The sequence below is a fragment of the Pomacea canaliculata genome, linkage group LG6 (assembly GCF_003073045.1).
Source record: "Pomacea canaliculata isolate SZHN2017 linkage group LG6, ASM307304v1, whole genome shotgun sequence".
Classification (NCBI taxonomy): domain Eukaryota; kingdom Metazoa; phylum Mollusca; class Gastropoda; order Architaenioglossa; family Ampullariidae; genus Pomacea; species Pomacea canaliculata.
This window is the reverse complement of record NC_037595.1, coordinates 18,742,562-18,766,398: the sequence shown is the minus strand read 5'-3', so window position 1 is coordinate 18,766,398 and position 23,837 is coordinate 18,742,562. Positions and strand designations below refer to the sequence as shown.

The window sequence follows — 23,837 nt, the reverse complement described above, 5'->3', positions numbered from 1 at the left end:
AAAAAGAACCGACTAGTTTCACACTTTTCAGACACAAAATTATTCTCTTTAGCGGCATATGCTTTACTCGTTCATCCAGTCCCTGACTGATGTAGCAGCTCCTACACTCACTCAAAAAAAAAGCATAAAATGTCTGCTCTTTAAAAGGTCAAGTTAAAAAGATTTCTCAGTATTTTACCGTTCACGTGATCTCAGTTTCTTTTATTGTTTAAACAAAAGAGATATTGGTTGTCAAGTCTCTTCATCTTGTACTTGAAACCCCACCTCTGCTTATTTTTGTATTCATTTTCTTATATGTTGATTGATCACTGTCTACATATGTGTGTATGCGTGTCTCTGTGTACATGTGTGTATGTGCGTTTGTGACTGTGTCTCTTTTGCTGCAGGACCAACTTTTAAAGAAAGGAATGGTGATTTTAAGAGAGAAGATAAAGAACGAGCAAGGTATGGAGAGAACAGCTTGCACTCTAGGTCTGCTCTAGTAATGGCGATGAAGATGATGATTTGTTAATGACAAAAAAGACAAAGTTACTTTTTTATTAATATCAGTGATCTCATAACTTTAAAGGGAAGACTGATTCTTTACAGTTTGTAGTTGTTCGTTCAATACACAAGTAAATGTAGTTTATCGGTATGTTTATACAAGCTGTACTGTTACTTAGGATCGCTAGAACATAATTAATGGTGGTTAATTTTTTTCAAATATTCACACTTTCTGTATTCGCATGTAAACATGCATGTGCCAAACACCTCCCCCTAAACACACACACACACACACCGCATTACGAGAAATCCCCTCCAACCCTTTCAAAGGATTGTTTAGTTGTTATTTAATTTTATTTTATATATTTTATTTATATAACTGATATTATTTACCCTTCCGCAGGCACAGAACTTCTGCAAATGCTGGGAGAAACGTGGGACTACTTTTTCACGGAGATTCTTCCCACTTTGCAAGCACTGCTCTACCCTCTATGTGTGAGTACTGCGGATGAGTATCTCCTAGCATCATGAAATCTTGAGCTCATCTAATTGAACACATCACTGTAGCGAATTTGTTGTTACACCTTCACGCCCCTCTGAAACTCGGTGTTCATTTGTTTGTTTATTTCAGCTGAAAGGCTTCGACATCCGCAACACCACATTGGTAGAGTTCCGCAATATCGTTGTTCTCAAAGTCAGCCTGAAAGGTCGGTAAGCGAGTTCAAAGGTTAAAAAAAAAATAATAGTGGTTACCTTGACATATGTAACTAGAATCCACCTAGAATTACGAAATAAACAAATTGGCCTCTGGACGTTCCTTTTGCCTTAGTAGTGCCATTGATCTTCCTAAACAAACAAGTGTTTTTTCTTTCTTTCCATCTTTGTAACAGTACACAGGTATAACACTCGTTCATCGTGCAATGAGCAGCTAAAAAAGTAGTCTTTAGATGGTGCGCCTACTATCAATAAACAAATGCATGTTGCAAAAGAGATTTTTTTTTTTTTTTGCTATTAAAGATTGTAATTGTTTTGTGCACATGTGCAGAAGCCCTGGATGCCAAGGAGTGTGAAGTTCCCCCCAACATCCGCCAGATGCTGCTGGTGCTACAAGTGAGTCGGAAGTGATGTCATACATTAAATAAGAGGACAGGGTTGGAAGAAATAAAAGCATAGTTAAAATGGAGTGAAGTTTAGCGAATAGCCAGGCTTTTCGAACATCCTTAACCTCCTCCTCGCGCTCAAATGGCTAATTTTGTGTAGCGGCTACAAGTCTGGAAAAAAAACCGCAGTGCCTATCACAATAACTTAATTTTCTTAGATACCTCTGTCTGAATGTGAATGGGAGATATTAATTTCGAGTGTTCATTTTGTTTAAAAAAGTGATGAAAATAAAAGGCAGCAGAAACTGAAGATCAGACTCCATCGGCTCATGGTTGCATCTTGTGGCCAAGACAAATCGTTGAGTCGATAACAATAACCGTATTACCACGAGTTAAGATTAATGGTTGTCTGATTATTCATTGTAAGGCTTGTCGGGCCACCCACGTGACTCCTCTCGCACTTGCAGGGCCTAAAGGACGACGTGTTTTTGTCCGAGAACCAGTTTCGGTGCGAGAAGCTGGTGGCACGAGTCGTGTCCCCCTACCTGGGCCAGCGGGGCTTGTATGAGGGGGGACCTGAGCCAGTCATCAGAGCCACCTTCCGGCCCCCACTTCCACAGCTCGTCAAACCTCCTAAAATATTAGACTCGGGTAAGTCAAACTCTATTGGCTAATTAATATCTTATGTCTAATCTACACTAATATCTTACTGTAGTCTCGAGTAACCGGCCACTAAGTTCTAAACTGAAACAATGAAGATGAGCACAGGTCATGCACAAACTCTGTCATTGCCACAGGGAAGTTGTTGTCGGTAGTTGAAATTGTTTAAGATAATAATAAAAAAAAAAAAAAACATAGTGGTGTCCTGTTAACGACTGGAGACGATGGTAAGTTTGATGATTATGGTGAAGTATTTGATGATCGGGGTTATTAATGATGTCTCATCTGTCCTTCTCGGTTACTCGCTCATTCACTTTCTCTTTCCGTCGTGCACTCACACACTCGCACTCTCTGTCTAAAGCCCTCATCCACGAATGTTTCCGTCACCATAGACACGTGACAGTGAAGTCATGAGGCTCTGATGTCCTGTCTCACGCTGGTTTTTCTGTCCGTTAGAAGACGTTACCCACGACGTGCCGGACAGGGTGCGCACCTTGAAGGTGGACCAGCGTCGTCAGCCCCTCCCGTCTCCCCCCGCCCTGCGCAAGCTGCACGAGACGAACCACGGCCTGCAGAAGCTCAAACCTGTCCTGGAGCACGTGTACGACATGGGCCGACGTCACAGCTTCATCTCGTGACTGCAGGGGAAGTCATTCCTGGACTGACCTAATGCCGGGTGGAGGTCGCGAGGATGAACACGATGATCCCCTGGTACAGTTGCCTACCAGGGGAGAGAAAACACATCTGCTGGCTTTCTTCCCGATGAACTTATCTTTATCAAAGTCTTCTATCTGTCCATGCTGAAGCGTTCAGGCTGTGGAAATGGGGTGAATGCCCTCCCTAGAGATGGAGCAGTACACTGGAAGCTTATGAAGCTTTTTCGTCTATGAAGACTACGACGAGGATTGCAGGCGTGTATAAAAACTAGAGGTATTTTTCCTCTGCATCTTTCAGGAATGATGGACTGCTTTTATTTCTCGGTAGAGAGGTTGAGGCCAAAGCTATGAGCTTGGTTAGCTTTTTTTGCTAGGGCTCACCCACTTTACCACAGTGACAAGGGAATGGAGGACGAAGTGGGGTGGAAGCCGGAGAAATCAAGAGAAAAGAATTACCGACAGTAATTACTGTGAAAGGTGTTACACTCACTTTCGGAAAGTAAAGTATACACCAAGACGACATTTAAACTTGGTTTTTATTAAACTTACTACAATGTGTAGTGACTAACATTCGTTTTACCACTGTGGTACCAGACCGCTCCCTCGCCAGTCTGCTGAGCTTGGACAAGTTTGAACCGTAAACGAGATGAGGGAGGCCGCATTCCGATGACAAGACCAGAGTTAGAGGAACTTTAATAAGTTATCGCTCAGGATCTGACATTGATCGTTAGCAAAGTGGCACAGTGGGACAAGCTGTTTTTCTTAGCTTTACCACACAATGAAAACACATGCTGAGAATTATGTTCCAAGCTGTCATGGTAACGATGTATACTGTTAACAACAATAATATTTTTTATACTGCGCATGTTTCTAGCAGGAAGATACTCACCGCCACCCCTCCCACTCTAATACATGCAAAGACACAAAAAGGAGTCAATCTTTTAAATATTTTTGGAAAACATGTCATTCGAGTTATGTTTGAAAGTTCCATATGTCTGTGTAAGCTACAAGTGCACTGGTAGGAAGTTCCAAACTGCGGGTCCAAATCCTTCAAAAGAGGGCTTACCAATCCCGAAAGGGACAACTTTAGAATTTTTAACAGAAAGGCGTCCTAAGATTTCATCATCCGAATGGTGAATAAATGTAAGAAGTCAGAAAACTACCAAAATAAAAGGACACTTTGTACTCTACCCATGTCATAACCGGAAGCCAGTGATGTGTCCTGAACAGCTAAGTGTAGGAGGCATGGCGTGGTTGATGCAGGACAGTGCATGAGTCGGGGATGTCCATTCGCTGGCTACCCAAGTCTGCAACATATTGAACGGAAACTGATTTCCTCACCACGTCTGTCGTTTGTCATACATTTTTAGAGTGTGGACAATTACCATCGAACTCGTCATTTTACTGGTCCATCACAGTTTTGATGAACGTGAACAAGAGCGCCATCATCAGTGAGATGCTGTCTACTTCCAAAAGTATTAAATAATCGTTCAAAGCAGCATTTTAAATGTTTCTGTGCTGTACATATGTCCAAACCAGGATACGTCTAGTCAAAGCGATATTGACAAGAACATTGTTACAGAGAAAGTTGCTGCAAACTATGTACTTTATGACTGTTTTATATTATATCTAATTTTATCACGAATAATGACAATAACAGCAATAGAGGAATCAAAATGCTTTTACATGACTTGCAAGGCATTTTTCTCATGCTTGAATATCATAGTGTCTCATTCTTTATCCAGCCAGCCGTCTACTCTCCTACCACGCTCGCAAATGTAACTTATTTATCGTATTTAACGATTTAGTCCGACGAATTGAAACGGTAATGCTGTGATGGAAATAATTCTAAGTTTCTAGGAGGGCATTCAAGGGACGCAACCACTAAACAGGCACTTTCTACAGTAATGCACTACAATGGAGTACATTCCCTTGTTTTGAAACGTTCTGAGAGCGAGAGCGCACACCATAGGCACAGCGTGATTAAAAAGACTATGCCGGCGGATATCCAAATGTAATAAAAAGTCTATGGTGAAAACGAAGTTAACTTATAGTTTTTTTTTTTAATCCTCAAAGTACGTTAATGATCAACCGTCACGGGAAGTTCAAGCTAGTCGACGAGACACCCTTATCCCTAAACTGTTTACTTTTTTGACACTAAAATATAATGCATGAATTATTTTTGTTAGTTACAGGTACATGTGCATGCGTGTGTGTGTGTGGTGAGGTAAGAGGTGGTGGAGTTAGTGTAGGATGTACTTACCTGCAGATATGGAGGACATAATGAGAGGGCATGCAGTTTGATTTGAGAGAAGAGAAAGCAAGGTAGAGGGAAACTGCATGAGGAAAGGTAGAGGATGGTGTCACTGATGCTATAAACAAAGGCAGCTCCCGTACTTCGCTTACGCCATCAAACCCTTTCCTGGTTGAATTCAGTTTAAAACACAATAACAAGAGCATGGCCTTTATGCGTCTACAGTCGTGTTGTGTGTGTGCGCGCGCGCTATGGAAGGAACTGGTTATTGTATGGAGTTCATTTTTAATTCTCTAAGCTTAGAAGAAAACGTAACTCGTTTTTATCAGATTATGGCAATACCCATAGTGTATTTCATTGTTCGCTTATTTCGATCGCATTTTGTTCTCTGTACTTGAAGTAAGCATCAGTAAATAGTCTACTTACCCTTATGGCTGTGCGTAGGTACCATGTAGGTCTTTTACGACTTCGGTCAAAACATCTTTAAAAAGAAATGCTCAGGCGACTCGACCATGAAGATAATTGCAGACGCATCGTCATGTGCCTTTGGCTCAACCGACAAATTGTAGTAACAATAAAGAAAACAAAAAGAAAATATGAAATGAAAGCCCTGTTAAGATCCACATAAAGATACTTGTTAACAAAGTCAAAATTGAATATCTAAGTAGGAAAAAAAATATCTGAGGTTCTGGCGAGGTTCGAACTCGCGGCCTTCTGCGTGTAAAGCAGACGTGATAACCACTACACCACAGAACCACTTGACTATGCCCGAGTATATTTATAAATGTAAATGCTAAGAAATTAAGTAGTTTGACAGAAATATAATTATTTCAGCTGACGGCAAAAGGCGGGAACAAAACTTTATTTATCAGATATCACGATCTCTGCACACAGTAAACAACACCATTCTATCTGCCATTTTCGGCTGGGACATTTTTCACAGCATTTTCATAATAATAATAACCGAGGGACTTTCAATCATTTATACAATGATCGAGAAATGTACATATCTTTTATTGTTCTGAAAAATATTTATTTATGTTCTGGCCGATTATGGTGAAATACGCGAGGCTTGCGGTGGATGGTTATAAGTGTGTATTAAGTGCCTTTGCTGTTTGTAGCAGTATGATACAGTATCAATCTGACATGATACACTTGCTTCATGTTGTTTATTATATGTCCTTCCCATATCAACAATGTTAATTATTTTATTGTCCCCATAGGGGCGGCGTGTATGATGTTACGAAAATGCCAGGGAATAAAGCGCTACAATTTTTATTCATTTATTTTTTATGCTCTCCATTGATTTTCCCATCTTTCGTTGCTTTCACTCTTGATTAATTAAGTGAATAAAACTGGGAAATGTTGGTATGTGGGTGTGAGAGAGAGAGAACGAGAATTTGTGTTAAACCACTTGGGCTGAGCATTTATAAGAAAATATCATGATACCCCAAGCCATCATACATGTACTAAAATGCCAATGATATATATATACCTAGGGAACATCCAGAATTTAACTAAAAGTGTGTAAGACCTACATGTATACCTAGAAAAAAATGTGTATTAATCTAAGGATCACCTATGATTTCACAGATATGTATAAATTTATGTGACACAGGGACATCACATTCAGAGGTAGGACAGACATAGCTCCCAGTAAAAGCCATTTTACCCTTTTGGCCACATGACAGAAAACCGAGATGACACCCGTTTTCCTGTGCCGTTAATATATAGAAATGAACATGGTTTATATACTCATATATGTCTAGTATATTATTACATAAATCATGATTCGTAATAGTCATATACTATAGTTCACAGTTAAAGCCACAGTCAGTATAGTCAATAGAAGCCACACACACTCATGTGGTGCTATCATTTATGTCACAAAATAAACAGTATATCCTGGCTGGTATATATACGTTATAAAATAAAATAAACAGTAAACCTAGAATAACTGGATTGAATATATATATATATGTCATGAAATAGAAAGTGAGAGGATGAGGTGTGAGAGAGTCTGTGCGCATGCAATATCACTAAAGACTGATGTCCCGCTACAATCGTTCCTCTTCAATATCTAACTATTGATGTTGTTATGTTTTACTATTTTTAACAAAAATACTTTTTTCTAGACTTTTCCAAATATGATATAAGAGATTCTAATCGGTGATAAAATATCTTAACATTTATCATTTCAATCCTCTTTTATATGAGAAGGAAATGAACTATTCTTAAGAATGAATAATTATATAGTCTCCTTCAAAAACCAAATTAATCTTTTTTACAAGTTGACAATTAGTTCTTGCTGATGACCTGCCTTTTCAAATTAGACAAAATAAATAAGACGAAGAAAACAAATAAATATAGTTTTGTTGGAATTAAATAAAATCCTCTGGAAAAAAATTCGTTAACTTTCGCAAAAATTTTTTTTTTCCTTGCATGATTTCTTCCTTTTTGTTTCTTATAATATCCTGCCATTTTGTTATTCACCTATGCTGCCGCTAACCAGTGCCCCCGGACGACCACAGTAGAATCAGTCAAGAGACAAATGACGATTTCAACATCTGAAAGATTATTTAAAATTAATGTGATGATAAAGAGCAATGTTTATATACACTGATCGTGATTCCACTAGAAGAAAAGTTCCGCTGGAAAATAAACATTGAGAACTTTAGAAAGTACGTAAAGAGATGCAGCTAACACATTGTGTACTTAAATCGAGCAATAATGATCGAACATTCAATTGTAAAACAAAAGCACATCAAATTCTAGGAAAAGAAAAATGAGGTTCTGGCGAGGTTCGAACTCGCGACCTTCTGCGTGTAAAGCAGACGTGATAACCACTACACCACAGAACCAGTTACTCGACAAGAGCAATTTTAACTATATATACCATACCTCGCTAACACGTCAAAACCTTATGAGTTTTTAATTTTATATTCTACAATTTATTTTACTGTCTTCTTTTGATATCAATTTAATTTTTACAAACAGTAACCGCATCTAGTTATTATTGATGTCATACCTATAGCTGTGATGCAGAGCCATTTCGCTCGAGCTACGAGTTTTAAGAAAACATCGACTGGAAAGTTTACGAAGAACAATGTGAAACTGGCTACGTCTAAAGGAAGCAAAAATTATTAGTTTAAATGCTAAATGGTTGAAGAAGATAAAAAGAATTAAAGCGATATTTTATAGTGATATTATGGAAGGTGGGGAGAATAGATAAAGAGACAATACAACAAACGATTAAACAACAAAATGATACTGAGGCTCTGGCGAGGTTTGAACTCGCGACCTTCTGCGTGTAAAAAAGCAGACGTGATAACCGCTACACCACAGAACCGTGGTACTAACCACAGACACATAAACTCTAGGTTTGAAAGAAATATTTTTTTTACAAAAAAAAAAAAAGTTAAATTCCACAGATGTTCAGTAAATCGAGCTCTAAAAATATAAATCTGTGGTGCACAATGTCAGAAGTGATTTTTTTTTAAATCTTTCTTATTGTTGTAGTTGTTACAAGTGCTAGACTGGTGTTCAAAACCAAAATAAACTAATAACAAAAAATATTAGCTAGGTTCTGGCGAGGTTCGAACTCGCGACCTTCTGCGTGTAAAGCAGACGTGATAACCACTACACCACAGAACCAGCTGCTGAAAGCTTGTGTGATTAGGTATATGATAGAAATATGGAGCAAGGGCGATCAATGCGTGCGTTAATTTCTTCGTCGGTTTCTCTTGAAAGACTTGAACAATGTAAAAACTGATTATGAATGTTTGTATGAAAGTTTGGTGTTCATCCGTGTAATTTATGTTTATTTCGTCTGTGCCAGTTTAAAGTTTAGCTAAGCTTTATGGTCCATTGCCTAAACTTTAGTCACGATAAAGTATAGTTGCTTGCGGCAGAATGGTACTTCTCTCGTACTCGGGGTGGACAGAACTAAAGTTGTACTTAGAGGGGTCTTACGGGACCAAGACACCTTGCGGCAGAATGGTATTTCTATCGTACTCAGAACCAAAGTTTTACTGCTTTTCCAAGCAGGACCTGCCGCTGTAGCAAGACTCGACGTTGAGCGAGACTCCACGTCGACAAACAGGTGCAAACACTGATTTTTTGCTATTGATACTGGACAGTTTGGGTGCTACGTCACCCACTGTTGTGGTCCGTCTCGTGCTGTGCCGCTAGCACTACCAAGTATGAGGTAAAAATGGGTGCATGGTGATTGGTGGAGGGAACAAGCACTGTCAGCAGTACACGCTGCCATAAACAAGCGTTCCCGCTACAGTACTTTCAAAAACTGACTTAGATTAAAAGGGATTATATATACAATCAACATCTCATGTAAACATTCTGTTTCATATCACATGTCTCATAAAAATAACACAACGGATTAAATAGTCGACATAATTTATCAAAAATGAATTTATTGATAAAAAATACAAAATATAAATTCATTTAAGAGATGGAACTTAACAATTTGTATAAACCAGAATTTAAATTATAAGTTTGTCATTCCTCACTTATAGCATGCACTTTTAAATGACCTTTCCACTAGGATACTCCTTTACTGCTGCACCTTGTGATAACAAATGAAACAAAGATTGAGTAAGGGGAATTATAAGGACATTTTGCTAATCTTACCCATATATCAAATACAAGCACAATGTAAAACAAATAGAATCCCAGATGGGTATGGCTTATTATTATTCAGCTCATCACAAAAAATGACAAAAACTATAGAGATGGTAGGACATGGTGGTAAAATTGTCTGCTGCCCATAAGGCACAAAGGATAAGACACATGATGATGATGATGTGTGCTCATGCAACCAAATGAACTCATTGTCACTCGTTCAACGAAAGAGGTTTGCATAACAGACCTGACAGCAGGTCAAAGTGTCTCAGAAGGTACAATCATCTCTGCATATTGGCAAGCTGTCTCATTTTGGTAATGGTGAGCTTGTCACTATTGTCACTTATCTGAATATCCATAAGTCCATAGAAGTTTATCAGTGCTGTCTGGCATGCCTGTAGTCCCTGTAAAAGGTATCAAAAGACTAAATGAACATTTTTCTACAAAAGATATTGCGGACACTTGTTAATTTCATGTTTGTTACCAACACCAAAATGTACAAAATAGGGGTATAACAATTACAAGATTCATTCCTGTACATACATGCACACATGAGATTTATGTGGCATATGTCAGTATAGAGACGTTTCCACACATACACATCCTTAACGTCAGACTCTGCATTGGTGAGCTGTTTATGGCATACACTGAAAAAGGATTAAAACATTCTGGTGCCCAAGCATTCCTTTCATCCATTCTCCACAAAAAATGCTACCTTCTGCAAATATCATCTCTATCAAGCTCTGTGTATTGCTTCAGTAAAGCCAATCAACAAAACATAAACAAACGTTTTCGACTGAACGACATCAAAGTAAAGTTTAGTGTACCTGAGCAAGCTTCTTCTTTACTTGGGGGTCTTTCTTGACCATTTGTCGCAGGCTAAGGCTTTCTTTGGCAGAAAATCCAATAAGATTTCTCAGCACCTGGTAGACAGCAGTAGTAGAGGGCATTAAGAGATAATGATCATGGGGCTATGTGTTACAGGAAATGTGGTAGAAAGATGATGAATAAATAGAATGAAAACATACATGGTCTGCAAGAGCGACCTCTAGTGTAGAAGCCCCATCTGTGATACGGCAAGTCAGGCTCCAAGCCTTTCCTTCACCACTGCATAATCGGTTACTGGTCAGTGTGGCGATGTGACCCTAATGCAGTAAATAAGACCACTTAAGAAAAACATTCATCTCTCTTTTAGGGTAATTAAACAATTAATCATTAATAAAGGCAGAGTTCAAATCTAAACTGATGTTAACAAAATAAGGGCAGTTAAATGACAAATGACCAGCTTTATTAATCCCAATGGGTAACTATAGCTGGAGAAGTGTGTTCAGTTGCGAAAAACAAAAGAAGCACAGAATAAGTGCAAGTTACAAGATAATGCAAATAGTGTATCATAGCAAAACACACACATGCATGAATGCACACACACACACAAATGAAATCTCGCATATAAAACCATTCAGAAGACACACACAAGCAATATTGCATGTCCTTTTGAGCAGCTGGATTCTTGAAGGTATGCATGCTATTAAAAAAATATATATTATTGTTTTGTATTTATAAAATTTACATTAGATCTTTATTGCCAATGTTTTACTGATTAAAAACAAGATGGGTTAATGTAGTATGTACCTTTACAGTAAATAGTGTGGTCTCTTTGGGGTTTTTGTCTAACCAGTCTTTCACCTCAATCAGGGTTTGGCAGGGTGTACTGCTCCACTCAACAATCTTTATGTCTAAAGAAATAAAGCATGTTGCCATTAGAAAATGAAGTCACTTACCCTTATCTAATGATGGATTGTATACATATTTTGCACTATTTTATGTATCTTGACCTTGTAGGTTCAAAATTTGTTATTTAATGCTAACAACAGATCTCTAAATAAAGTGATTATTACATCATACAAATAACCACCCACTTCAAATAGCCTGTATAACAAAAACATACACAAATATCTTAACACATAATATAATGTACTTAAATGGAGATATATTTAATATTGTACTATGTTGATCAAATAATTATGAAATGAAAGCACGTGCTGTGTATACGAAATTTTCAGAACTTTGTTGAAACATGAATTTTTTTTTCAGAACTCTTTATGTAAAGTCAAATTTGCATAAAGAAAGGACTAACTATACTATAAATGTCTCACTGCCGATAATCCAGCAATGATATTTTTAAAAAGAAAAGAATCTCTATAAAAAATATTACTAATAACATTTCAGCAAAATCAAAATGATAATATTTACCATCTGTATCAAATGGTTGAATTGCTGCCTTGGGTACTACAGTTTTGCTAAAAACTTCTGACTTCGTGTTACAGTCAAAGATTGTGTCTTGACACTTCTTCTCAGAATTATATATTCCTGATGCAGAAATTGATATCTGATCGGTGTGTCCATCTCCAAGTGTTACTGGAGCTCTGACAATGCTGTTTTCTTCCTCTTTGTAGCCAGAGGCTTGTTTATTCATGGGCAAGGAACTCATTTTAAACACAGTTTTATCATCACTAGAATTGTTTTTACTGTTGTACTTCTCTTCACTTGAATTACTTGGATTGTTCATCAACAAAGAATCATTTACATCACAAGGAATAATGGCAACAGATACTGGAACAAGATCAGTAGATTTTTGCTTAAGCAGATTATCTTCTCGAGAATTCCTTCCCTTGGGAACTATAGTCAGCATGCTTGTGAGTTTTGACTGTTTGCTAGCTGGAGGTTTCTCTGTGAGGCATGTTTCTTGAGACTGTGTTAAAACTTGTGTTCTTGTCAGTTTTCGCCTTTCAGCCTGGGATGACCTATCAGCTGTTTTCCACAAACTGCTTTCCACTTCATTTCTAACACCAGGTTGTGATAATAGTTTTCCTTTAGTTTCTTCTGCAAAAGTTAGTTCTAGATCATTTGTTGAAGACTTTTGCTGCTGAATTTTAGTATTTGTGGGTGAAACACCACAGCCATTTCTCATTGTATTATTCCTCTGATTTTTTTCAAAATTGTGACCATCACCAGTGCATGCAGGTATCTCTCTGAAAATGTGTCTAGGACCTTTAGTGCTCAGAATCATTTCATTTGATTTTCCTGCCGTTCCTGTGCATGAAATCTGCCTACAAAATACTTCTGAATCCTCACCCACATCAAAATCATCATCAAAGTCTTCAATCCATGAACTAATCTGTGCTGAAATTGACTCCTTCTTTGCACATGAAGTCCTTGGAGTAACTTCAAACTGTGGCACACTTTCCTTTTGTTTCTCTATGCTCCCTCCATCAAATTCATCTTCGAAATCATCAACCCATGCACTAATCTGTGAAGAAATTGAATCCTTTTTATTGCCTGAATATTTTGGTACATCTTTAGATAGTTGTTTCCCAAAACGTTTTATGTCAGACATATGTACATTTGAGGATTTCTGGTTCAATGTGTTTGAGATATTTGACACAAATGACAAGCCTGGTGTTGAATCACAAATTGGTTTCGTTGAAAGTTGCAAGCCTTTTTTCTGAAAACTTGAGGAAGTCTGAATAGGAAGGTTATTGGTCACAGTTCTGGCTGACTGGGAATTCAACTCCATCTCATCAACTGCAAGGTCTTCTATGTCATCCCATATGTCCTTATCATCCAAGGCATCATTCCACTGCGAAAAGAAAGACTCAATTTAAGACGTTTGATGAAAAACACTTCTTTGTTTTTTGCTTTAAAATTTGGGAAATTTGTTCTAAAGCTGATTTTGAACTGTTCGTTTCTTTTTTTAAAAATATTAGTAATATTTCCTGCTCTTGGCAATCTAAATGTCTTCATATGTCTTAAACATAGATGCAAATCTATTTTCTCTTAAAGCTTGAAAGTCACCTACCTCATCTTTCATGATTTCTCTGTGGATAGGTTCTTTTTTAACAAAAGAAGGTGTCTCAATTTTTTTTGCCCTGTTCCAAGTTCTTTTATCCTCTTGTCCTCCTTGCCTAGTTGATGTCTGTTGTTGATTGTCAAGAAAACCCATCTTCACAGAAGGGTGCATCTTTTTCTCTGCACGGCTAATAAACCGACCGGAAAACTCTTTTTTCTCATGTTTTCCATTATCCTGTGCATTTCTATCCCTAAAAAAGTAGACAAACAAGCACTCTTTTAAATCTGCAGTTGCAATTTCACCATACTAACACCTTAATTTTTAAAGAGGGTATGTAACATCAACAACCAAATGAGCAGCATCATTAGAGATGAAAATAAAAACATAATTGACATCGCTAAACACCAAATTAGGCAGTTAAAACAATATTTTAAACTTTAGTCTGTCTCTTGAAAAAGGTCATATAATTTTAGAGACAACAGTCAAAGCATCTTGTCAACACATCTTATCATCAAAATGTAATGCACATTTTCATATATGTATGCACATGTCCATGCACTTGAATATAAACATACACATGCCCACCCATGGCTGTAGATGCACACATACATAAAGATCTCCAACAGCAGCCTGTGGAAAAGAACCAATCAGAATGCCACTAGCCAAGACATCAAAAAGCTGTGAAGCTGGATAGGAGACACCCTGTGCAAACCAAACCAGCTAACACCACTGCCAAGCAGGCTCTTGACTGGAATCCTCAGGGAAAGAGGGGAGAGCAAAGCAGACTTGGAAAATAACAGTAGAAAGCGAGGCAAAGGATGTCAGAACCACATGGGGCCAACTGAGGGGTGCTGCCCAAAACCGGATCCGCTGGTGAAGTGTTGTTACGGCCCTATTCTCTTCAAGGAGTAACAAGGAATAAACTATGAACTAAGTTGAAATCTCAAACACAATTGAAACATTGATCTTGTACATCAATCTACTGCTTACATACATGCAGCCAGCGGTATGTGATGTTAACATGGGGCAAACAGCCTACCTAAAACTGAATAAAATTATTATTATTATTACAACTATTATTTACAGAACTTACATGGCTTCTTGAAGAACAGCAGAAGGTATGTTTGTCAGTGTCAAGTTTTCCACTTCACCACCTAGAACGCGTACATTTTCTGGTGTCAGCATCAATATTCCATGTCGACTCATCACAGGACCATACACTACCATCTGTGAAGACATAAATACTGTTAAATGTTATACGTTTTTATGTAAATACTTGACATTATAAATGAAAGTCACAGAGGTGAAAACCATCGAATTTGTTAGGTTTATGAAGGTGAAACATCTCAATTAAAAAGCCAGACATTTGCGTTATTACAGATGATAGAAAGTGTTTTGCTAAGACTTTTAAGATCAACTTTCTAAAATAAACTGCGCTTATTAAACCTGAATGTCATCCTTAAGCAGTCTCAGCATTCCTTTACTTGATTTGCATTTCTTAAAACTTAAATAAAATTTTCATTAGCAGTTAAAATCTTTTTCCAAGACCCACACATTCACAATAAGATATATACACATATTAGGAAACACTTGCACACACACTCACCTTGAACCCAGGCTTGAGGTCTGAGGTTAAAGAAGAAATTGGTTTGTATTCCATCCCTTTCACTTCTGTTCGGCCATCTGTCATACTTAAAAGCATCATGCGTGAAGGCTTTGGTTCCCACTAAAAACACACAGATATATATATATACACAATGTAGCAATAAATATAAACGCCCTTTTCCTTGAGAGATTCCCAATTACAAAGTCAATTTAACACAAAACACTGGTATTTGGGCTTTTCACTGTCTAGTTAGTGTAACTGTCAGTTAAAAGAAACTTCAGGTAAAAATTTCCACTTCCTAAGAAGAAAAATATGTATTTTTGGACAATACCTTTATGTACTTTGTAATTCCATTGATTTAACGCTATCTGATGTAGGTAAAAGGCAGTACCCTAACCTTTTGGTTGCTGGGGATTAAGGTGTTAGAGACTGCCAATCTTTATTTCATTACTGCCAAACCTTCAACCCCCAGGTACCCATTCCCACCGGCTGAGTCGACTGAGGAAGTTCACTGCACCAAACAGGTGTTGCATTATCATGCCTTAACTGTCCTCTAGGTCACCAGTAAATTCAACCATTAACTGATTCAACAAAGGATTGGACCACAGCCATGAGTCAATTTAACCACCAAGTATAAAGGTTACTACCATTCAGCGTTATGACACATTTATTGGTTGTTGTATGTAAACATAACATTTTTTTCAATATAATTTAGACTCATGATATGCATATATATATATATAGGTAGCTGTCATTGTTATCAAACAAAAAATGGGTAGTGTTTAAAGTAATGCGGCATATGAATACATGTATATGAGCAAGAAAAGATACATTCCTTATTAATCTATTTTAATTTAAGCTAATGCAGAGCCATTAGCATGCTGCTCATGGCCACAAAATGGGCAGCTTTGGCTTGTAAAACCACACAGCATAGCATAAGTCAGTCTGTGTCTGTGTAAAACATAGGCTACTAGTGTGTCATTCATATCTTAAAAATCTTGGACATTGAGCTAAACGCAAATAGAGGTAACTCTTACATATATGTTTTTACAAAAATTTTATTCTGAAATCACACACACACATATGCATGAACTAGCACACACACACACAATGATGAAAACCCAAGATCATTCTGCAGAGGTCAATCAATGACGAGAAAGGAGACTAGATAAAAACTCATTTATTTCATGGCCAAATTATCACATGGAAGATGATGTGGTCAAATCGATCAAAGAACTTAAGGTTGTGGTTGAATTGACTCAGGACTGTGATCAAACTGACTATCGACATTGGTGGAATTAACTACAGACTTAGTCAAATCAGCTTGTTTTGTGGTCTAATTGGCAAACACTCAAATCAACCACCTCCCACCCCTCTCACTTGTAATGCACAATCATCAGCTGAATCTTCGTGTAAGTATTAAAAAAAAAAAAACCAATAAAATAAAATAAAGAAACCTACAGCTGGCTGATGTGGCTTGTCTGCTGATATTTCACTGTTGGCATTGACTGTACCCTTGACCTTTTGGAGCTGTCCAAAGAGAGGCAAGCCTATATCAAGCATGCTGTTCACCTGTGAAAGAATCAAACAGAAGTAGCATGACACCCAGTTCAGCCCTCTCATCTCGCATCCTATTAGTAAGTCAATGTCAAAAGACTAATTCAGAAGGTTGCAATAAAAAGTTTTGTTGTTGTTATTTAGTAATTACATATGCACATATACAAAATTTGCATATTCTAGGCATATTAGGCTGCAAAAGTTAACTTTTTCCATAGGCTGCCCTAACGCTATGCAGTTTTTCAGTTCTTACAGGTGGAGTGATTAGTGAATGATACAGGGTTAATCAAAGTATTGGCAACCAACACTGCACATGCTAAAAAAAAACAGCAACAATTTACCTGCACACAAAATGTGCCTGTGAGATATGCCATGGTCTGAGTTGCAACATCCGGAGGTAGTGACCCATCCTCAAGTTCTCTAAGGTCTGCTGCCAGCCATTGTTCCAAAACCAACATCTGGATCTGCTGTGCAGTTTTTAGCTGACCCTAGTAAGAATTTTTAAAATTAAATAGTTCTTCATAAGGTGAGCTCCAAGCTGAGAAAAATAAAGAGCTGTACTTTACTTATTTCTTCAAATACAGTGAACTATTCTGATGCCTAAAAAGCTTTGTAAACTAAAGCAATATTTTCAAATAAAATATGCATTTTTTAAAAGAAATCATGTACTTCAAAAAGCAGCTCATTTTAAAACTTGTATAAAATTTGTATATTCTTGATGTGTTGCATGTTAATGAACCGTAATGTTATTCGAAATCCTCAATTTCTTTTTCTAAAATGTAACTTGGAGTGCCTTAAATTCTACAATGGGCATATCTGGGGAAAAAAATGTTTGTTCCGTATTTATTATAGTGAAAAACAACGAAAGCTAGGAGTACACCCCTTCTTCATGTCCAAGTTAATCTAACAAGAATAATACAGGAAGGGCATCAATATTATTAACATCTCTTAACAAATGATTTTATTATTATTATTATTATTTTGTACAAACCTGACTCTCCTGTTGAATCCACTCTACGCATGCCGAAAGCCAGTCAACTGGAACTACTACATCGTAGGTTGTTCCCAACCACGTCTGTATTGACTGCAGCAATGTACTCATCTTTCCTCATGGACTGGTTTACTGCCAACAAATTCAAGAATTAGTAAAGAATAGTCTACAAAATATTGAAAGAAGCTCTTTTTAAGTAAAATTTTGACTGATGTTCTATACATTCAATGCAGTAACTAGATTAGTGATCGTATTGGTTGTTTATGTATGATTTGAAGCAATATTATTAGTAACTATGATCTAAAGTTTATTTAGCATACGTTAATGGATCTTATCGATAACCGGCAGCGTAATAAAGTAAACAGGTGCATACTTTCCGACTGATAAGCGATAATCCACTGTCTGCATTTATCAGAATTTGATCGTTTTGATGCGACTTGTAAATCGCGCGCCTTTCAAGGGAGTATTCATTTCTTAGCGAGCTAAATTAAAAATTAAATCCTCCAATAATTTATAAAGTATTACCAACGATGCATAGTATACAACAAAATAATTTGTAGCATATTTTTAAGTTATTTAGATTTATTTAGTTATTATAGGTGCATCTCTCTTGTCGATGACGTTATGAATCTTATGCTCCCTGGATTATAAGGGGACGTCACTATATGTTTTTGTAACGATAAAAAAATATTCAAACAATATGCGGCGTCAGTTAATTGTTGGTGAATGTGGGATATAAATTAAATACGGACCCTAATTCAATTTTAAGCGGTATTTGATGAAAATGAATGAGCAAATGCTTCCTACACATTCCTACCTGAAACCAAATTCGCTCTGCACTTCGATCGGTCACTAAAAACGTTTGATCACCGGTTGTTTTGTTTGTTTTGTTTTTTAAGCTATGGCGCAGCTACGAAGTTGAGAGTGCAGTTTAAAGGTGAAATTCGATCCCTTCACAAGTGGGTCGATCGTTTAAATCTGAGTTAATACGCATCTCCTTATTAAAATATAATTTTCTTGTATGTAATTGCAGATGTTTGTAACTTAATTCTTGCTTTATGACCTTTGCATTGTTAGCGTCTGCATTTTATTTTTTTTTTAAAGTTAGAGGACTTGTATTCAGGGACGTCGATACCGGTCACTTGACTAATCGTCGGTTAGCGCGAACACGGCGTATTCAGGAGCCCATATTTCGCTAACCGATGACCTATAACCGTCGTTAACTCTTTAAATCTCGAAACCGACGATTGAAGATGGCGGCGATTATTTTGTTCAGAGCAAGGCAGAGGCGTATTTTGAGGAGAGAGAGAGTTTTTCGCGATAGGATTAATCCTATTGATAAATACGATGATGCGGAACTATTGTGCAAGTTCAGATTTAGCCGACAACACATTCTCGACCTCACAGATGTTGTTGAAAAGCAACTTGTACATGCGAACCGCGTGGGTGCACTTCCTCCAGTGCTACAAGTGTGCTTAGCACTGAGGTTCTATGCCATAGGCAGTTTCCAAAGTGCTTGTGGGGAACTATTGAATGTGAGCCAACCAACAGCATCAAGGACTATCAGTGCCGTGACACAAGCTCTGCTAAGTCTTGTACCACAGGGGATTCGTTTTCCGGATCAAGACGAGGCAGAGCTGCAGAAAGTAAAATTTTATGGAATAGCACGATTCCCTGGCGTCTTTGGCTGTGTGGATGGAACTCACATTCCAATCCAAAGTCCACCCAACAACGAGCATGAGTATGTAAATAGGAAGAATGTACATTCCATTAATGTGCAAGTGAGTGCAATTAATTTTTTCCCCTTAAAATTTCATTGGCTTTTTGTTGTTGTCAGTATAATTTTTTTCTTTCTTTTTTTTTTTTTTTGCTGTGCGAACAGATAACAACTTTAAGAATATTTCTGTAGTCACCACTTTATCAGGATTCTTTTATAATGCATTTTACATTCCAGTCATAAATTTTTTTATTTGGTTTCCGACACATATATCCGTTCAACCATCATCATAATAAGACTTAAGCATATATAGAAATTATGAAAGAAATGAAAAAAAATTAATGGTAGCATTTTTTATTTACATCGGGTAACATTAGATCCCATATCAAAAAAGTATCATATCAGCTAGGTTTCAGGGTTGAGATTTGTAACAAAATATTGTTTGTTATTTTGCAGGTAATCTGTGATGCGGACATGATATTTATTGATGTTGTTGCAAAGTGGCCTGGCAGTGTGCATGATTCCAGGGTACTAAGGGAATCTGGGATCTTTAATGCCATGGAACAAGTAAATCAGCCTGTCAGAGGATACCTCCTTGGTGATTCTGGCTACATGCTTAGAACATGGCTGCTAACACCAATCCTAAACCCCTTGACTAGGTCAGAGCAGCAGTACAATAATAGTCACACCTCCACACGTTCCACTGTCGAGTGTGCCATTGGAGTATGCAAGAGGAGATGGAGCTGCCTTAGAAAGCTTCGATTATCACCTGCAAAGGCCTGTGATGTGATAACTGTATGTTTTATGTTGCACAACCGTGCTCGGCGGCTCAATCTCCCTGAGCCTGATGGTGACGAGGGCAATAATGGTAACTCTTCAGATGACGAAGATGATGATGATAATGGCAACCTACATGCATCTGAACAGGCACGCGTAGCTGCAGGAAAAGCCGAAAGGCAGAGAGTGATCAACAAGTACTTTTAAGGTACTCACACATATACACCTCTGCACCACACAGATAAAATGAAATAAAAATAATTGACAGTAATTTTTATTCAGCACTTGCAGGTGTACTTGCATCTGTGGTGTCACCAATTTTCATCCTTTGTTTGATTATTATATATTATTATTATATTTGATTATATTTTTAATTTTACTAATTCAGTGTTATTTCTGTTTAGTGTTATACAGGACTCCAAATATTCAGATATCAAAGGGGATTCTTCAGTTCCTGTTCGCTGCCTTTTCTTTAGCTCTTTCTGGAGCAGCTGTTGTTTTTTAGGTCTATACTGCTTTGCTTTGTCTTTTGCAGGTGCATTCTCCTGTGATGGCGGTTCCACAGGTGCCTGGCATGATGGGATCTGTGCCTCATCAGTATCATTCAGTGGTTGCACCTCAACTGCTTGCAATACTTCTGGAGACTCTGAAAAGAAGACAGTTGCGATGGGAAATGTAGTTCTGTAAACTCTAAAAATGCAACAAAAGACAATGTTTGAGGACACAAAAGATAGCTGTGCAGAAAAGTGCACAATTTTGTTACTTGTGTTACAATTAAAAAAGCCTAATACTGAAATTCTAATACAGATCAATTGTCAAATCACTTTTCAATTTACTTTTCCGCTAGAAATTTGTTTTAAAGTATTCTTTAATTTTATTATTCTTCGGTCACTCAGGTTCCTATTAGCGGAGAGTTTGCTGCATTTCTCGAATATGAAAGTCTGATAAAATGAGAGTAGCAAATGTGACTTACCTGGAACTGAAAAAGACACAGGAAGACAGTCGTTTTTGTGTGGTCCAGCATAGCCCCTTCTTGGTGTTGAATAAGCCGCGGATGTAATATCTGTTATGCCTGTAACAAAATTTTGACAAAACATTGACTACTATTTATAACAAAAAAATCGAAGCTGTTTATGTTAATATTTGCATAAGACTGATAAACCAGTTTTGTTCTTAGCTCATAGATCATGTAGATGTAGTGTCGTGAATTTATATGCCTTTAATATTTATTTCCTGTTGCTCCAAAGTAATCCTAATACTGTAGCAGTAGTGATAATGATGAACTCAATGTAACATTTTTTTATTACGAAATAGATTTGTGAATGAACTTATATAACTTCAGTTAAATGAAACGTAATAAACATTTCTATGTGAACTTTACGGATCTATTTTTAACAAAATTTAAAGTAACTTAGAAGAAAAATCATATTTAAAACTTTTACAGTTGGGGTGGAGAGTTTAGCAGGTACAATCAGATGAAAACCATCACTTTTGAATTTACTTTTTATGGTAGTCTTCCCATTTAATCACATCATCACATCTGTGCTAAAGTCTTTTTTTTTAAGTGTTTACATGTCTTATAGCCACAGACTTCTACTGTTCTGCACTGTATACATGCCTATGGTCTCACTTGGAAAAAATTACAGCGTGGCAGACAAGTACGTGCCGCCTGTAGAGAAAGAACCCACGACAGTCGATGTCATATTGAGGACAATTAAAGTGCTTAACCGTTGCTTGAACACCGCCTGAAACTAGGCTGAGAAACATATCAGACGTGTCACTGCAAAAGGGAGAGAACAAAAAAAACTGCGCAGCATTCCATCTGTGCGCCCTTGCCGGTTTGCAACTAGATGGTCTTATCAGATCCTCCAGCATTTCTGATTGACCCTTATGTTGCCAAGTGCCCTGACCACAAACGATCTGTTTCTCTAAAAATTCTACTTTCAATTATAGCAGCTCGTCAGGTGACGTCATCGCGCCTTGTAGAGCTGCGCGTGCAAGTGATGGCTAGGGATTAATGACTCGTGCTGTGCTGTTGGCAGTATACCCTTCCGCAAGAACCCATTGCGACCACCTAATACGGGTACAGTACCCCGTATTACTGATTCTGATATTCTGAAAATCCCACAAAAAGATCTTGCCAGGTGACAGTAGGTTTCTGGGGGGATTTTTTTTTTATAAAAAAAGATTGTTTTCGGTTTTGGAAGGAAAAGGGGTGGAATATTTGAAGGGCTGCAGGTTGTGGTGGTGGGATGGAGTGGGTAGTAACAGCAAAGAATCTGTGAGCGTCAACATCTTTATAGACATACTCGTAGACTGTAACCTATTTAATACCGTTCCACCTTGTACATATTCTTAGACGACCCTAGAATTTCTTGTAAAAAATACGACGAACACTTCATAATAGAAACTGTATATGGAGTGTTTGCCCATAAAAGCAACAGATAAAAAAGTATCTACACTTAGTGTTGAATAAAACATGAACTAATTGACCGTCCTACCGATCAATCAAACGAATGAGCTAACTGTCGTGCAAATAAGCAGTACTTTTACGTCTCATATTCAAGATTTGAGATATGCGATTTAAGATATAAGACGACCCTAGAATTTCTTTTAAAAAATACGAGGAATACTTCATAATAGAAACTGTATATTGAGTGTTGCTATGCTTTGGAAATTGTGTGCCCTCGTGTCCTTTTTCTTTTTTTTTTTTTTTTGCGTCAGTTGAAAGATATATTTCCTTTCCCATTTTTGTTGTAAAGCTGATATATAATTCCTGCTGTAAAGGGATATTCTGTATACAGCCGTCGTCGTCGTTGTCGTCGTCGTCGTCGTCGTCATCATCATCATCATCATCATCATCATCATCATCATCATCATCTTCTGATCGAAATCAAAATGACGAGCAGATTACGTCACGATTCAAGTTATCATCGAAATGGTCATTATTCCATCGTCGACTGTCGGCGATGGCTGTCGGATCGATGAAGATGGGAACCCGCCGCTCACAAGCCTGACGCTGTTGGTTCAGCCAGCTCTTAAGCTTCTTGCCCCTTGTAGCTGATCAAACAGCGGCCGGAGCCGCGCTGCACTCGCTCTTCTTGTTGCCGTGGTGTCGATTGATATGCACCTGAGCAGGTGTGTCGGTCGTCTTTGCGGTCCCTACACTCCCACTTAGTTTATCTACCGCAATGGGCGATTGTGACTGAAAGCGAGAGGTCGTCAGAAAATTATTTAAAATTATGGGGATGAAACAATTGACTAGTACTTATTCAGCGACAATGATTTGACATTTAAAAATTCCTTAGTTAAACAATAAATGAGTTTAAAAGTGCAAAAATGTCAGTATTCAGAAGTGAATGATGATGTGTTAAACAGAGTTTCCAGTTGTTGGACGAGTATTTAAGTTTCTTGAACCAGGCTAGTCAACAATAAGACATTCAAGTTTTCAAATAGAAGTGTTCTTAATTTCATGCCCTATCTTTACTGAGCTTGTATACGCTCAGGAGTAAAGCCCCCCCCTCCTATCCCTTGCTCATACAAATATA

The 23,837-nt window shown here is 37.6% G+C and overlaps 3 protein-coding genes and 4 non-coding genes across 13 annotated transcripts in view; 2 read left to right on the top strand and 5 right to left on the bottom strand.

Moving 5' to 3' along the window:
- LOC112565525 (proline-rich protein 5-like) overlaps positions 1-7,107 on the top strand; it is a 35,215-nt gene extending 28,108 nt beyond the window's left edge. For 3 of the 7 annotated variants that reach the window (XM_025240984.1, XM_025240982.1, XM_025240980.1), the window contains 6 exons: positions 387-444; positions 887-978; positions 1,115-1,190; positions 1,529-1,593; positions 2,051-2,234; positions 2,700-7,107. In XM_025240984.1, the coding sequence (XP_025096769.1) occupies positions 387-444; positions 887-978; positions 1,115-1,190; positions 1,529-1,593; positions 2,051-2,234; positions 2,700-2,881 (657 nt within the window). In that variant the 3' untranslated portion in view covers positions 2,882-7,107. The remainder of the gene's footprint in view (positions 1-386; positions 445-886; positions 979-1,114; positions 1,191-1,528; positions 1,594-2,050; positions 2,235-2,699) is intronic. The other 4 variants (XM_025240983.1, XM_025240985.1, XM_025240987.1 and 1 more) reach the window with 2 other exon arrangements.
- Trnav-uac lies at positions 5,837-5,909 on the bottom strand. Its single transcript has one exon. It is a non-coding gene; the product is annotated as a tRNA-Val (tRNA).
- Positions 7,108-7,941: 834 nt separating the features above from the next.
- Positions 7,942-8,014, bottom strand: Trnav-uac. The gene has a single exon. It is a non-coding gene; the product is annotated as a tRNA-Val (tRNA).
- Positions 8,015-8,426: 412 nt separating this feature from the next.
- Trnak-uuu lies at positions 8,427-8,502 on the bottom strand. The gene has a single exon. It is a non-coding gene; the product is annotated as a tRNA-Lys (tRNA).
- Positions 8,503-8,734: 232 nt separating this feature from the next.
- Positions 8,735-8,807, bottom strand: Trnav-uac. The gene has a single exon. It is a non-coding gene; the product is annotated as a tRNA-Val (tRNA).
- Positions 8,808-9,564: 757 nt separating this feature from the next.
- LOC112567246 (recQ-mediated genome instability protein 1-like) lies at positions 9,565-18,255 on the bottom strand. Its single transcript, XM_025243869.1, has 12 exons — positions 18,169-18,255; positions 17,796-17,927; positions 17,146-17,292; positions 16,709-16,819; positions 15,248-15,367; positions 14,735-14,868; positions 13,651-13,891; positions 12,045-13,431; positions 11,424-11,527; positions 10,820-10,936; positions 10,619-10,714; positions 9,565-10,195 (listed from the first exon to the last, which is right to left on the bottom strand). The coding sequence occupies exons 2-12, from the start codon at positions 17,904-17,906 to the stop codon at positions 10,073-10,075; spliced, it is 2,691 nt and encodes an 896-aa protein (XP_025099654.1). The 5' UTR covers positions 17,907-17,927; positions 18,169-18,255; the 3' UTR covers positions 9,565-10,072.
- A 242-nt stretch (positions 18,256-18,497) lies between these two features.
- LOC112567272 (putative nuclease HARBI1) lies at positions 18,498-21,664 on the top strand. Its single transcript, XM_025243902.1, has 3 exons — positions 18,498-19,576; positions 19,969-20,497; positions 20,825-21,664. Exons 1-2 carry the CDS (start codon positions 19,049-19,051, stop codon positions 20,494-20,496), a joined length of 1,056 nt encoding a protein of 351 aa, XP_025099687.1. The 5' UTR covers positions 18,498-19,048; the 3' UTR covers position 20,497; positions 20,825-21,664.
- Positions 21,665-23,837: the final 2,173 nt, after the last annotated feature.

Excerpts from the sequence above, each read along its gene's own strand:
- LOC112567246 (XM_025243869.1), bottom strand. The coding sequence starts at position 17,906 with ATGAGTACATTGCTGCAGTCAATACAGACGTGGTTGGGAACAACCTAC. Across the intron at positions 10,715-10,819 it reads AGGTCGCTCTTGCAGACCAT|GTGCTGAGAAATCTTATTGG; the intron begins GTATGTTTTCAT and ends GCTGTCTACCAG. Across the intron at positions 10,196-10,618 it reads TAAAGAAGAAGCTTGCTCAG|GGACTACAGGCATGCCAGAC; the intron begins GTACACTAAACT and ends TACCTTTTACAG.
- LOC112567272 (XM_025243902.1), top strand. The coding sequence starts at position 19,049 with ATGGCGGCGATTATTTTGTTCAGAGCAAGGCAGAGGCGTATTTTGAGG. Across the intron at positions 19,577-19,968 it reads TACATTCCATTAATGTGCAA|GTAATCTGTGATGCGGACAT; the intron begins GTGAGTGCAATT and ends GTTATTTTGCAG.